This window comes from Phascolarctos cinereus, unplaced genomic scaffold (assembly GCF_003287225.1).
Source record: "Phascolarctos cinereus isolate Bilbo 61053 unplaced genomic scaffold, phaCin_HiC Scaffold_8;HRSCAF=390, whole genome shotgun sequence".
Lineage (NCBI taxonomy): Eukaryota > Metazoa > Chordata > Mammalia > Diprotodontia > Phascolarctidae > Phascolarctos > Phascolarctos cinereus.
Window position 1 is genome coordinate 40,382,329 of NW_027556291.1, and position 13,169 is coordinate 40,395,497.

The 13,169-nt window shown below is 41.8% G+C and overlaps 1 protein-coding gene across 2 annotated transcripts in view; it reads left to right on the forward strand.

Moving 5' to 3' along the window:
* Positions 1-8,072: 8,072 nt before the first annotated feature.
* ARHGEF6 (Rac/Cdc42 guanine nucleotide exchange factor 6) overlaps positions 8,073-13,169 on the forward strand; it is a 118,321-nt gene continuing 113,224 nt past the window's right edge. The window contains exons 1-2 of one of the 2 annotated variants that reach the window (XM_020971753.2): positions 8,073-8,574; positions 10,504-10,587. In XM_020971753.2, coding sequence (XP_020827412.1) covers positions 8,410-8,574; positions 10,504-10,587 — 249 coding nt within the window. In that variant the 5' untranslated portion in view covers positions 8,073-8,409. The remainder of the gene's footprint in view (positions 8,575-10,503; positions 10,588-13,169) is intronic. The other variant, XM_020971752.2, reaches the window with a different exon arrangement.

Sequence of the window (13,169 nt, forward strand, 5' to 3'; positions counted from 1 at the left end):
GCTAGAATTGTCTTTTTTTGGTTTACCATATATGGAAAGTCAGCCATAAACATTGTCCCCCCCCAAATATTTGTCTTCCTTTAAGCTTTTGTGTTCTATAGTTATATTCATAATTCTCCTGAGTGTGTCTTTGTAGATTGACCCCCAGTGATGTTATAAATTTTGTAATTATTTTGGATGAATTTTTAAAAATATCTTCTTTTGCTGAATTTTCCTAGTAATATATAGAAAGGTTGATGATTTTTTTGGGTTTGTTAGATACTTGTTTATCACATTAAGGAAAGATTCATTTACTCCTACGATTTATAGTTGTTTTTTTTTCAATTGGAAAATGAGTTGTATTTTATGAGCCATATTTTCTGTGTGTATTGATATAATCAATAAAAGTTAATAAAAATAAAATATATAATAAAACTTATATAGAAAATAAAATAATACAATGTGATTATTATATATAATATATGATATAATTATTTAAAAAACCAAAAAATTTAAAAAGAAAAAGAAATAAAAATGAAGTCTGTACTTTTTTTTTAAATTTGGAGTTTTTTATTTCCTCAAACACCACCAAAAACTAGCACACCCAAAACATGGATAGGTAGTTTAGAAACTCATTGGGCATGGAGTGGTAAGAGGAATCCTAAAGCCATTTCATCTTCTGTAGGATGAAAATCGTCTAACATCCTAACTCTTCTGAGGTTCTAAGTCTCACCTGACTTTACTTAATAATAACCACTAACGTTTGTAGATAACCACCCTGGGAGGTATGTACTGCTAGTACCCCTGTTTGACAGATGAGGAATCCAAGTGAGAGTTGAAATAACTTATCCAGGGTCATATAGCTAGGTGGTGAATGAAGCAGGGTTTGAATTTAGGTCTTCCTGATTCCAAGTCCAGCACACTGAATGCCTCTCTGTTGCTAATCAAAGAACTCCCTCTGTTGTGGCAGGTCAGTTTATAGTGAATCAATTGGCGTGGGACTATTTAAAGAGTCATGATTAGTATCAAGAGTAAAAAATGACCCTATATGCTTAAGATCATAAAGAGTTGTCTTTTTTTAGCATAACTTTGACATAATAGGGGATTTTAAGTTATGAAAAACAATATAAAACATATTCAAATCAAAAAGACTATTGCTATTCCTGGTGGAAGATTTTTGATCAACTTTGTTTTCACAGAATCATGAAGTTGGTTTTATTCTTTTTTTTTTCTTTTTAGGCAATTGGGGTTAAGTGACTTGTCCAAGGTCACACAGCTAGTAAGTGTCAAGTGTTGGGTCTGAGGCTGGATTTGATCTCAGGTCCTCCTGACTTCAGGGCTGGTGCTCTATCCACTGCACCATCTAGCTGCCCCGGTTTTATTCTTAGTATCATGTATTATGTGCAACCTGGCTTCCACCCGAGCTTGGGGCAGCTTGCATGCTGCTGTGTATATGGAGGGACACATGACTTCTAATTGATTATTGGCTAAGGGAATGCTGAACATAGTGCCGTGTACCTGTGTAAGGGACTTACTGAGTTGGTTCCAGACAATCTTTGGAGAGAGACAAGTGCCAAGATCTCTGCAGAGCTGTGAACAAACATGTCGAGGAAGCTGGCATCCCAACATATCTGAACTTCTGGAGCTTGCAATCCAGAGAGGATTCCCCTTGGTTGAGACTGTTTCCTTTCTCCTGCTTTGAAGTGAGATATCATTTCCCTCCCAGCCAAAGATCTCATTCACTTTTGTGTCCCCCAGAAGAATGACAATGGGGAAAATGGACACTGGGGGAAATGGTGGACCTGAGTTAGATGGAAGTGATGAGAGTAACCAAGAGGGACAACCTCAGTGGCTGTGAATAACCTCTGTGGTTATTGGCAGGACATGACCTATTGAGAATACACACACACACACACACACACACACACACACACACACACACACACACACACATTTTAACTGAGAAGTTTGAGGGAACAGATCAGCAAGAGTAGCTATACCTGCAAAGACTGAACAGATAAACACGGATCCTGAGAATGAAGATGTAACTAGAACATGGTAATTAAGTCAGGACTTGGTACATGACCTTCATTGATCTGATGTTGTTGTAGCTATGCAGACAAAGAAACCACTGCCAACAATTCCCCAAGTGAGATAGGCACTTTCTTGTTTTTAAACTGCACTAAGAATTTTGGGCCACCCCATTTTATTTTATTTTATTTTATTTTTTGCTAGGCAATGGAGTTGAGTGACTTGCCCAGGGTCACACAGCTAGTAAGTGTCAAGTGTCTGAGACTGGTTTTGAGCTTAGGTCCTCCTGTCTCCAAGGCTGGAGCTCCATCCACTGTGCTGCCTAACTGCGCTGAGATAGGTGCTTCTCACCTTAAGGGGTCAATCTACTCCAAAGAGAGTTTTTAATCAACATTTGACTTCCATTGGGTTTGGGGCCTTCTTGAATATGGCCCACAGAAGCAAACCAAAGGAATGGCACCACCAGTACAGAGTTAATCAGATGAGAGATGGAACAGTGCATAAAACCATTTTTTTTGGAGAGACAGAGAATCAAGGGAATGGAGGACATGAAGGCCTGACACAAGAACACCTCTATCTGGGAATCACCAGAGTAAAAGACTCATCATTTGTTAGCATTGTAAATCCAGGGACCATGCACACAGTGGTTATACTAGTGCCAGAAACACAGAGTTGGTTGCATGAAAGCTGTTTTCTTTTCCAGCTTCAGGAAACTGAGGCATGGAAGGAAGAAAGTCACTCTAGGCTCTGAAGGCATTGACTTCATCCTCGATTCCTTGTAGATCTCTTGCACCCAGATGCATAGGACCTCATACAGAGGTTATAGCAAAAATTGAGAATATGGATTGTCTCTGACACTAACTGGCTATGTGACCTTGGGTGAGTCACTTGACACCTCTTAGCCTCAGTTTGCTCATCTTTAAAATGGAGATAATAACAGCATTTCTCTCACAGGACTGTTATGAGGTTCAAATGAGAAAATACTTATAAAGTCCTTTACAAACCTTCAAGCTCTATATAAATGCTAGCTAAAACAAAACAAAACAAAATAATAAATATGCAGAAGGAAACATGACTCCTGAATGGCAGAGAGAATTCTGAGCATGATGCTGCATATCTACGTAAGTAACTTACTGAGTTAGTCCCAGACATTCTTGGAGAGGGATGGTCTCAAAAGATCAGCAGTAGATATGTAGAGAAAGTTGGCACCTCAGCATGTCTGGATTTCCAGAGCCTGTAATCCAGAGTGGACTCCCACTGGGTGAGATCATTCTCTCTTGCCTAGTTTGAGCTGAAATATTATCTTGCTCCCAACTGAAGAACTCATTTATTCTTATGCATTTTCTAATCTGTGTGCTTTCTCCAAGTTCAGTTTGCTTTTTGCTTAGATAAATAAGTTCACCTGATTATTGACTATTTGTGATAGTCTTTTGTGTAATCAGCATTTGGCAGGAAAGAGCTAAGCTGGTGAGCATAAACTAAGGGATCCTCTCTCCTTTAAGAGCAACTAGGGGTAATGCCTCTTTTGTCCTGAATTCCACAACCCTTACACTATATAAAGTGTTGGACTTGGGAGTCAGGAAGATCTGAGTCCAAATTCTGTCTCAGACACTAGCTGTGTGATTCTAGGCATATCAGTTAACTTTTCTCAGTCTTAGATTCTTCATCTATAAAATGATGATAATAAGAATATTTCACAGGGTTCTTATGGGATTCAAAGAAGATAGTATATGAAAAGTACTTTGCAAATCTTAAAGTGTAATATAAATGCTAGCTATTATTATTAATATTTTATTTGAAGGGAGGCAGATAGATAGAATTCTAGCCCAATACCCATCTGGGGCACTAGAGAAGAGAGTGCCCAGCCTCTGCAGAGGCCTCAGGTCAGATCTGTCCATGCTCCCCCAAGGGCCCTGTCTCCACATTTAGATGACTCATGAGCATGCTGAATTTTACACGTGGACATACCTAGCTCACATATGCTTATAGTTTTCCTAAAATTACTTTGCATTTCTGGTATAAATATCATCTGCTAATATTTTATTCACTATATCACATCAATATTCATTACCATATTTGAGTCATAGAAGGAGTTTGGTAAGGTGCCTTCTATCTCTATTTTTGCAAACATTTTGAGAGTTAGTTATTCTTTGAATATTTGATAGAAGTCTCTTGTAAATCCATCTGGACCTGGGTTTTTTTTTCCTTTGGGAATTCATTTTGTCTTTCTGAAATTGGGTTGTTTAAATTCTCTATTTCTTACTCTGTTAATTTGGGTATTTCATATTTTAAAAATATTCATCCATTTCATTTCGGTTTTCATATTTTTGTAAATATTCATTTAGGTTTTCAGTTTTGTTGGCATACAATCGGGTATAATATCTTAAACAATTGCCTTTATTTCTTCTTCATCACTTGTGAATTTCCATTTTTTATTCCTGATTTGGTAATTTGATTTGCCTCTTTCTTTTCATTTCAGGGAGAGGAAGACAAGGGATTCCACATTTAAACAGCACCTACTATGTGCTTTTCAAATATCCTCTCATTTAATCCTCACAGCAACCCTGGGAGGCAGGTGCTATTATATCTACAGCTGAAGAAACTGTGGCAGACAGAGGTTAAAGTGACTCGGTCAGGGTCACACAGCTAGGAAATGTCTGAAGTCAGATTTTAATACAGGTCTTCATGACTCCACGACCAGTGCTCTAACCACTGAACCACCTAGCTGCCTCATTAAACCACTGAATTAATGAAACCATTAATGAATAGTTTGTTTAATTAATATTTAAAAAAAAAAACAACCTCCCTGCTTACTTTTTTTTTTTTGGCTAGGCAACGGGGTTAAGTGACTTGCCCAGGGTCACACAGCTAGTAAGTATCAAGTGTCTGAGGCCAGATTTGAATTCAGGTCCTCCTGACTCCAGGGCCAGTACTCTATCCACTGTGCCACCTAGCTGCCCCCCCTGTTTACTTTCAAAAACCAGTATGCTACATGAGAAGAGCCGTGGACTTAGAGTGAGAACATTTGAGTCTGTATCCTGACTCAGTCATTTACTAGCTAGGTGACCATAGATAAGTCACTGAAGCTCTGTGAGACTGTATTCTCCCATCTACAAACTATAAATCACAGTCGTAGAGTGAGATGGCGTTGTAGTGGATAGAGCGCCAGGCCTGGAATCAGGAAGACTCATCTTGCTGAGTTCAAATCTGGTCTCAGACACTTACTAACTGTATGACCCTTGGCCAGTCACTTTGCCCTGTTTGCCTCAGTTTCCTCATCTGTAAAATGAGCTGGAGAAGGAAATGGCAAACCACTCCAGTATCTCTGCCAAGAAAACCCTGAATGAAGTCACAAAGAGTCAGACAGGACTGAAAAACAAGTAACAACAACCTCACGGGCTTTTGTTTTTTTTTAATTGAGGATGCTCTGTAAATCACTATTGTGTAAATAGTGTAAACCACTATTGTGACTTGTGTCAACACTAATGTTAATTCTCTCAGATACATAGGCCTTGGTTCATTGGTTCATAAAAGTAGATGAATAATATAATATTGTCTGCCAAGAATATTTAGAAGTGGTGAGTGAGGATGCCTGCATCCTCTTCTCAATTCTGCCAGTTTTTTTGTTGTGTGACTGAGCTGTGCTTGCCTGAGTTTCAGTTGAACAATCTGAATGATTTTAGAGTTGGTTGGGTTTTTTTTAGAATTTTAAAATAATGCTGATCCTGACACTGTTGAGAAAATCTGAGACATAGCATGCAAAAAACTCTTTCTTTGTTAAGTGGGAGATTGGCCGGGACAGGCAAATACTCATTTCACAGGGGACAGTCATTTGTTATGGACAAAGTTATACTTGTATGTTCTACGTGATGTCACATGGGTAATTGATATCGTTGCTTGCCTTCAATATGTGGGGGAGGGGCTGGAAGGAAGAAGAAAATTTGGAACTTGACATCTTTAAAAAAACGAATGTTAAAATCAAGTATACTTAAAAAACCCAAAGTTATATTTGTTATATCCAAAGCATTAGTCTTATGAGGGATTTCAGAACCATATAGATAATTAAGATTTATTTTTCAGAGCAGCAATTTTAAAGAAAATATTGCTATTTTGACAACACAGTATAGAGGGAGATGTATTAGCTTTGGAATCAGCAGCCTGTGGTTTGAATCTTAGCAGTCTTACTTTCAATCTATGTAAATTTGAGTTAGTCCCTTCACTTCTCTGGGCCTAAGTTTCCTCCCCAAAAATGGAAGGGTTGGACTATTCAGCGGGGGCTATCCTCATTTCAATGCCAGTGTGAGCCTATTGTGCTAATTTTCTGGAGGCTTCTTCCTAAGGTCCTTACAAAGGTCCTAACAAAAATAAGCTTCCTAACAAATGCTCATTGACTATCAAGCATTTTCAAAGGGCCTATTATGTGTGCCAGGCATTGACCCAAGCTTTAGGTTATAAACAAAGGACAAGCCAGTCCCTGCCTTCAAGGAGCTTCCATTCTACTAGGGAGAAAACATTAAGTAACTAGGTCCATACGAGATGTAGAGTAGAAGGAAGGTAATTTGGAGCTAAAAGCTCCAAAGGTCATTGAGGACTGGGAAAGGCCACCTCTAGAGAGAGAAGGTGGGCTTTAAGCAGAGTCTTGAAGAGAGCCAGGGAAATTGAGGGGGTAGGCCAGACCAGTGTAACTCGATTACAATCCATTGTGTGGAGGGGAGCAAAGTATAAGAAGACTCACAGGTGGGAAGGCGCTGGGGTGTGAAGAATTTTAACTGCCAAATAGAGGGCTTGACATTTGATCCCAGGGGTAATAGGGAGCCACCGGTGCCGGTCGTGGTCAGACATAGTCAGATCCAAGCTTTTTTTTTTAAATTTTAATTTATTATTATTATTATTTTAGATTCAAGCTTTAGGAAGGTCCCTGTGGCAGCTGAGACATAGGCAAGACCAAGTAGAACGCTCTGGTCCTCCTCCCTCATAGTGTGACAATTTAGAGAGAGTCTACTAAGGTGCCAATCTCATCCAATCCAATGCAGCCCAGTAGACACTTATTAGATACCACCGAAGATCTTTGAGCTAGAAGGGACCTTAGAGACCACTGAGACCAAGCCCTCCGCAGTCCTACCTGCCCTTCTTCAGAAGAGAAGACACTGATGCACAGAGAAGTCAAGTGACTTGCCCGGGGTCACACAGCTAGTAAATGTCTGAGGCAAGATTTGAACCCTGGGTTTCCTAAGGCCCCATTCAGCTCTGGCTCCTCTAATCTAAATAATAGCAACAGCTTTCATTTGGCTAGTGTTTTTAGGTTTGCAAAGTTCTTTTCTCCCAACCAGCCCATGAAGTAGAGTTGGAAGACCCCCAATTTCCCAGTGTGTGGTATAGACTCCTGGCAATGCTATTTTGTTTTCCAATTCTTCCTGTTTTTGTCATTCTTTTCTTCAATCCCCCCAATCCTTCTTTCCTGCCACCCCCAGACACACTTAATTTTAAAGCAACATGTTCTGGTCCACATTACTGTGTCCAAGCCTTTGGCGTGAGTTTTGCAGCTGGATCGTGCAATGGGCATCAGGGCCAGAAAGAAGTATGAAAGGATGCAAGTAAACAGGGTGGCAGATGTTCTCCTTCTCCTATTTCCCTCTTTGCCACGAACGAAAATGCCATCTTCCCTGCTTCTGTCATGGCTGGCAACCCTGCCAGCCTTTCCACTTTTGACTCCTCCTCCCCAGACCTCTTAAAGAGTCTCCCAAGAAGTCGTGGCACCCAACGTCCTTGGGTGAGTACTTGCAGCCGGTCAGCCATTCCCGAGATACGTTTCCTCCTTCTCCCTTCTTGCCATTTCCATTGATTCCCTGAGAAAGCCCAGATCTGATCTGTTGGACATCCAAGCCAGTTGGCACCCACTTCCTGACAGAAGCCAGATTTGTTCACTGAGGCTAGACTATTGACAGCTTGTCCCCAGGCTGGCCCACTCAGTTTCTCATTTGCAAGGTTCCCTGCAGGGCTGGCTTACCTCTCTCTTCCAAGAGTCTCTACTTCCTTCTGTCCCCTCCCTCCCCAGCATCCTCTTCACTTCCTTCCCTTGCAGCCCTGGCTCCTTCAAGTGTTTGTCAGTATGAGCTTGTTTTTCAGTTGGGGGTGGGGTGCTGTGTGTTGAGAAATACCACCATGAGTGCCCATGGTTCTTGCCCTTGCTCTTTCTAGCTTTGCATCACTGAGTGTGGTCTCTGTGGTTAGAAGATCCCACCTTTGGAGTGGTGGTCGGACTGCTGCCAGAGAAGAGTTGTCTCCACTGTTTGCTCAGCAAACACCCAAAGAGAGCCCGGAAAAAAGGAAGACAGCACCCAATGCAATCACGGATGTGGGTGAGACCTTGCAGCTGCTTCGGGTGCACAGTCCTCGGCAATGAATCCCGAGGAACGCATCGTGACATGGCTCATCTCTTTGGGAGTTTTAAATTCCCCCAAGAAGACCATCTGTGATCCAGAGGAATTCTTGAAGGTGTCTCTGAAAAATGGGGTAGTGCTATGCAAACTGCTAAATCGTCTTCTTCCTGGAGCTGTGGAAAAGGTAACTGAAATGGGCATGGTCTGCTTCCTTGGCCTACTTGGCTGCTTCCTCACCCAGGGCCTTCCACCTCCTGCTGCTGGGTCTGGGCCCTGGCTTTCCCCCAGGCCTTGAATACCCTCCCTGCTCCCCTCAGCTCTTAGAATCCCTAGCTCTTCCATCAAGGCTCAGCTCAGCTGCCCTCTCCTCTATCAGGCCTTTCTTTATCTCCCAAGTTGGCCTTTGGTCCTTTCCTTTTCCCTCTCCTTAGGTTGTGTATTTGCCTTTCTGTTTACACGTCAAGTCTCCCCAGTAGAAGGCAAGCTTCTTGAGGGCAAGGACTGGTGGTTATTTTTGTCTCCGTCTCTGTAGCACATAGCACGGTGCCTGACACATAAAAATAGCCACTTAACAAATGTTTGTTGGACTTCAGACTGCCTAGCCCACATAGCCTGGGAGTCAAATACCTCTTGGTATCTTTCCACTAGCTAGAAATGATTCCTCATTATTCAAGTCCGAGAAATATGGGAAATGGTTTATGGGCCCTTGGTAACTAGCTCAGTAAGGTCAGGACAACCTCCATGGGAAAGGTATTCCCTGTTAGAGTGAGTGAGATGTTAAGAGTCCTCTGCACACACCAAGGACACAATTTAACCAGAATCCAGATGTAAGACGTTTAAATCTAGGACTAGGGGCATAGCTGCAAAGAATGTCTGTGTTTCTTTAAAAGTTTACTTTTAGCAACAAGGAGAACCAAGCTAGGATGCGTGACTTCTGATAACAGCTGAAACTAAATGGATATTTTAAATGGAACACATGATTTGAGGAAGATTAAAATGTAGGCATTTCCCTCCCATCCCTCCTTTTAGATTAGCACAGTTAAAGTTTTCCACACTCCCCCTGAGGCTAGAAAATTTACTCCAAATGTAAAGCCAGTTTTCTAAAAGAGAACTCCAATATTTAGCAGGTGTGCCCAAATAAATGGAGGCCGCCAGGGGAGTAGAGGTGGGGATTGAATATGACTTGGACTTGATCTTCTACAGCTAGTTTGTAACAACTTTCTAGGCTAGAAAAATTATATATTAAAATACTGTGCAGGATGCGTTTGGACCTGAAACTTGTTGGATCAAGTGTCCAAGTGGGGTACAATGGAAAGATTTCTATTTGGAATCAGAGGTCCTGGTTGTAAGTGTCAGCTTGGTCACTTATCAGCTATGAGATCCTAGGAAAGTCATTTAATTTCCCTGGGCCTCAGTTTCCCTATCTGTAAAAGGAGGGGGTTGGCCTGGATGGCCTCATCTGTGGTCCACTGTGGGGCCTTGAGCAAGAACTTTCACTTTAATGGGCCTCAATTTCTTCCTCTATCAAATGAAGGAGTTAGACTCAAGGACTTCTGAGGTCCCTTCCAGCTCTGAAGCTAGGATCCTATGTGTGATCTTGGACCAGGCTCTTTCTGTCCCCTTAGTTTCCTCCTCTGTCAAGCGAGAAGGTTGGACCAGACAGCCCCTTGGGTCCTATGAACCCTAAATCTCTGATACTATGAAGGTTCCTATGACACTGCAGAAAACAGCAAGGTGGAAAATGTGCTTTTCAAACATTTAAAAACAAGAAAACAGTTTAAAAAATCCAGACACATCCTAATACCTTGGGATGGGGACAGAGAATGAAGAAACACATATAGTCCCAATAACGTGGGACTCAAAGTTGGGGGACCCATCAGTGGGTCTCTAGCCTGGGGCCCTGTTCCGAGGCTGATATTTGTTTGAAACAAAAAACCGTTTTTTAGGTTTTTACATCACTTCCTTCAGTGGTTATTTCTGTTCCTGGTTTGACAGTGCCTTCCCCTTCGCCTTAAAAAAAAAAAAAAGCAAACCAAAAGCAAACCCTACATGAGGCATGCTGGGCCTGCTTGGGAAACCCAACTCACTGAGGTTCTCTTGATCATTTCTTTAGTACCATCAGGAGCCCCAAACGGAAGCTGACTGCATCAGTAACATTAAGGACTTCCTCAGGGGATGTGCAGGCCTTCAGGTGGAGGTAAGTCAGTTGGCCTATGCAACCTCGGTGGAGGCATCATGAGTACTTTTGGTTTTGTTTTGGATTTGCTCTGCTAATAAAGAGGGGATTTGATATCAGAATAAGGAGGAAATCTGGCTCCCTTGTTTTCCCTAGAAGCCACTGCAAGGTTGAAGATTAGGCCCTTTTTATTCGCCCCACAGCAGAAATTGATGGTCCCTTTGGTGGAAGGCTATCTTTTTCCCAAAACTGCTGGCAAAGACGACAGCAGCAACAATAAAATGATTGTCTTTCACAGTCCAGCATGAAAGTTTTAAGAGTAAACTCAGATGGAACTGATGTGCTTTATACGTGCTTTTCTCAATCTCAGGAACGCTAATATTTTAGACCAGTGATGTTCAACTCAAATAGAAACTGAGGACCACTAATCTGTACACAAGGATCCCTGTGGACTTCATATGGACCTAACTTTAAAATGTAATATTGTGTCTGTTTCATCGTCCTTTTATTTCATTTGTTGGATATTTCCCAATTCCATTTTAATCTGATTTGGGCTACACTCAGGAGCACGGGGGGGGGGGGGGGGGGGGGGGGGGGGTGTCGCATGCCCTCTTCAGTGTTTGACACCTCTGATTTAGACAACAAAGTTGGGGCCATTGTCTCTAGCAGGCCACAGCTGTAGACCATACTCCTTTAGGCTTCAGTTTGCCCTTCTATGAAATGAGGGGATTGATCCTGGGTTCCCAAACTGGGGCATGTATATGGCCAGGGGGTTTGAAAAGCTTGGCCAAGGGGTAATTTTTCTTGATGACAATTTATCTCTTCAGTTTCTAGAATTTATTTCGTATTTCATACTGTAGAAGGTGTGGGAAGGTTTCTTGAAAGCCAAGGGGGTATGGAAACCAGAAAAGACTGGAAGCCTCCGACCTAGACTGTCTTTTTCAGGGTTTCTGAGCTCTATTATACTAAGATTTACAAGGCCTGAAAAAAGAGGGAAGGCCCTGGCATCCTACAACCTTCCCCATTAGCACATGAGCTTGATCAGATGAGGGAGTGATGCCTTGGCTACAGAAAGCCTGGCCCCTTGGTGGGGGTTATGTGACTGGGAATCTCAGTGGTGGAAGAAAGGAAGATCAGCTGGCACATAACCTCAACGGGACACAAATCTTGCTTTTGCTTGACTCAAAACATGGCCTCTGACCAACTCTGGACAGAAGCTACATTTGGAATGCAATAGGATTCCCATTGGGGAATCTTCTAAGAACAAAAAGCATTAGACAGGAAGGCAAGTTTTGTCTGCTTATCCTCGCTCGTTCAAATCCCCCATTTTAGTTTCTTGAAGCCTCAAGATCAAGGGATTCTAAGTCCTGAAAGTTTAACCATGCCCTTCAACTCAATTCCATCCACAGCTGTCTGCTCACTTCCCTTATAAAACCGTTTGGCCTGTTTATGTCTGTTTCTCCACTGTCCATTTTGATGTGTGTGTGTGTATGTGTGTGTGTGTATGCACATGTTTTCTGGCTGAGGTGCTTTGAAAATTAAGGACCTCAGTGGTGCACCAGAATTTGATGTGGTATTTTCCCCTTGAAATCAGATGCAAACAATTCATGTACTTGGTGTTATGTAGGGATGAACCATTCCATATGAATTTTCCAGATAGTCAAAATTGTTGTCAACCATTTTGAGTGAAGACCTAAGATGTATTTATTAGATGTTTCCTTTCCTTCTTAAACAGATGAAGCTGTTTTATTTAACTTTTTCATGATGGCTTGAGATCATCATGCTTCCCCATTGTTATATTATTACATTGAGGTTCTCAGTGTCATGAGTTCTTTACCCCTGTACTAACTGGCCCCAAATTGTTATATCTTGTGCCATTTATAATTTCAGTTCTATTTTATAATCCCCTATTAATTATCATTTATAATAGAGGGCATAGAGCTGGCCTGGAAGCCAAGAAGATGTGGATTCAAATCCCACCTATAGCCCATATTGGCTGGGTGGCTTTGGGCAAGTAGCTTAACCTCACAGTGGCCCAGGCAACTCTCTAAGACTCTTAAGTTTCAGAAAAGGTGCTGACCTGCATTGGAAGAGGGACTTTCCTCACCTGGGAGTTCCTTATACCAATGAACCACAGGCCTTGTTTCTGTTCCTGTTCACCCTATCCTAATCCCTCACTGCCAACTGTCATTTTTGCTGCTATCAATGTCTGCCTCTAGCAGTTCCCTGCCTTTTATTCTGCTCTGAAATGGAAACTTTAACTACCAAGCTTTTTCAAATTCTGTCTAAAATAAAAGTTAATAGGCTCCGAGTGAGGGTCTGGGGCACCCTTCTCTGAGTTTTCAGCTTGGACTTTGTGCCATCTGTTTTGGCTGCTAAGAGACATCTTTTTTTTTTTTGCCTACTTCCTGTTCTCAGCCCTGTTTTTTTACAGTTGAGGTTGATGGATAAGTGACCTCCGGACAACTGAAGCCTTGTATTATACAGTATTCATTTTCAGCCAATGGGGACCACAGGACTGTACTGAGAGAGGGGGAAAAAGCAGCCTGGAATATATGAGAGAATCATAGGGATTTGGGTTTGAAGGGATCTTATGTTGTAAA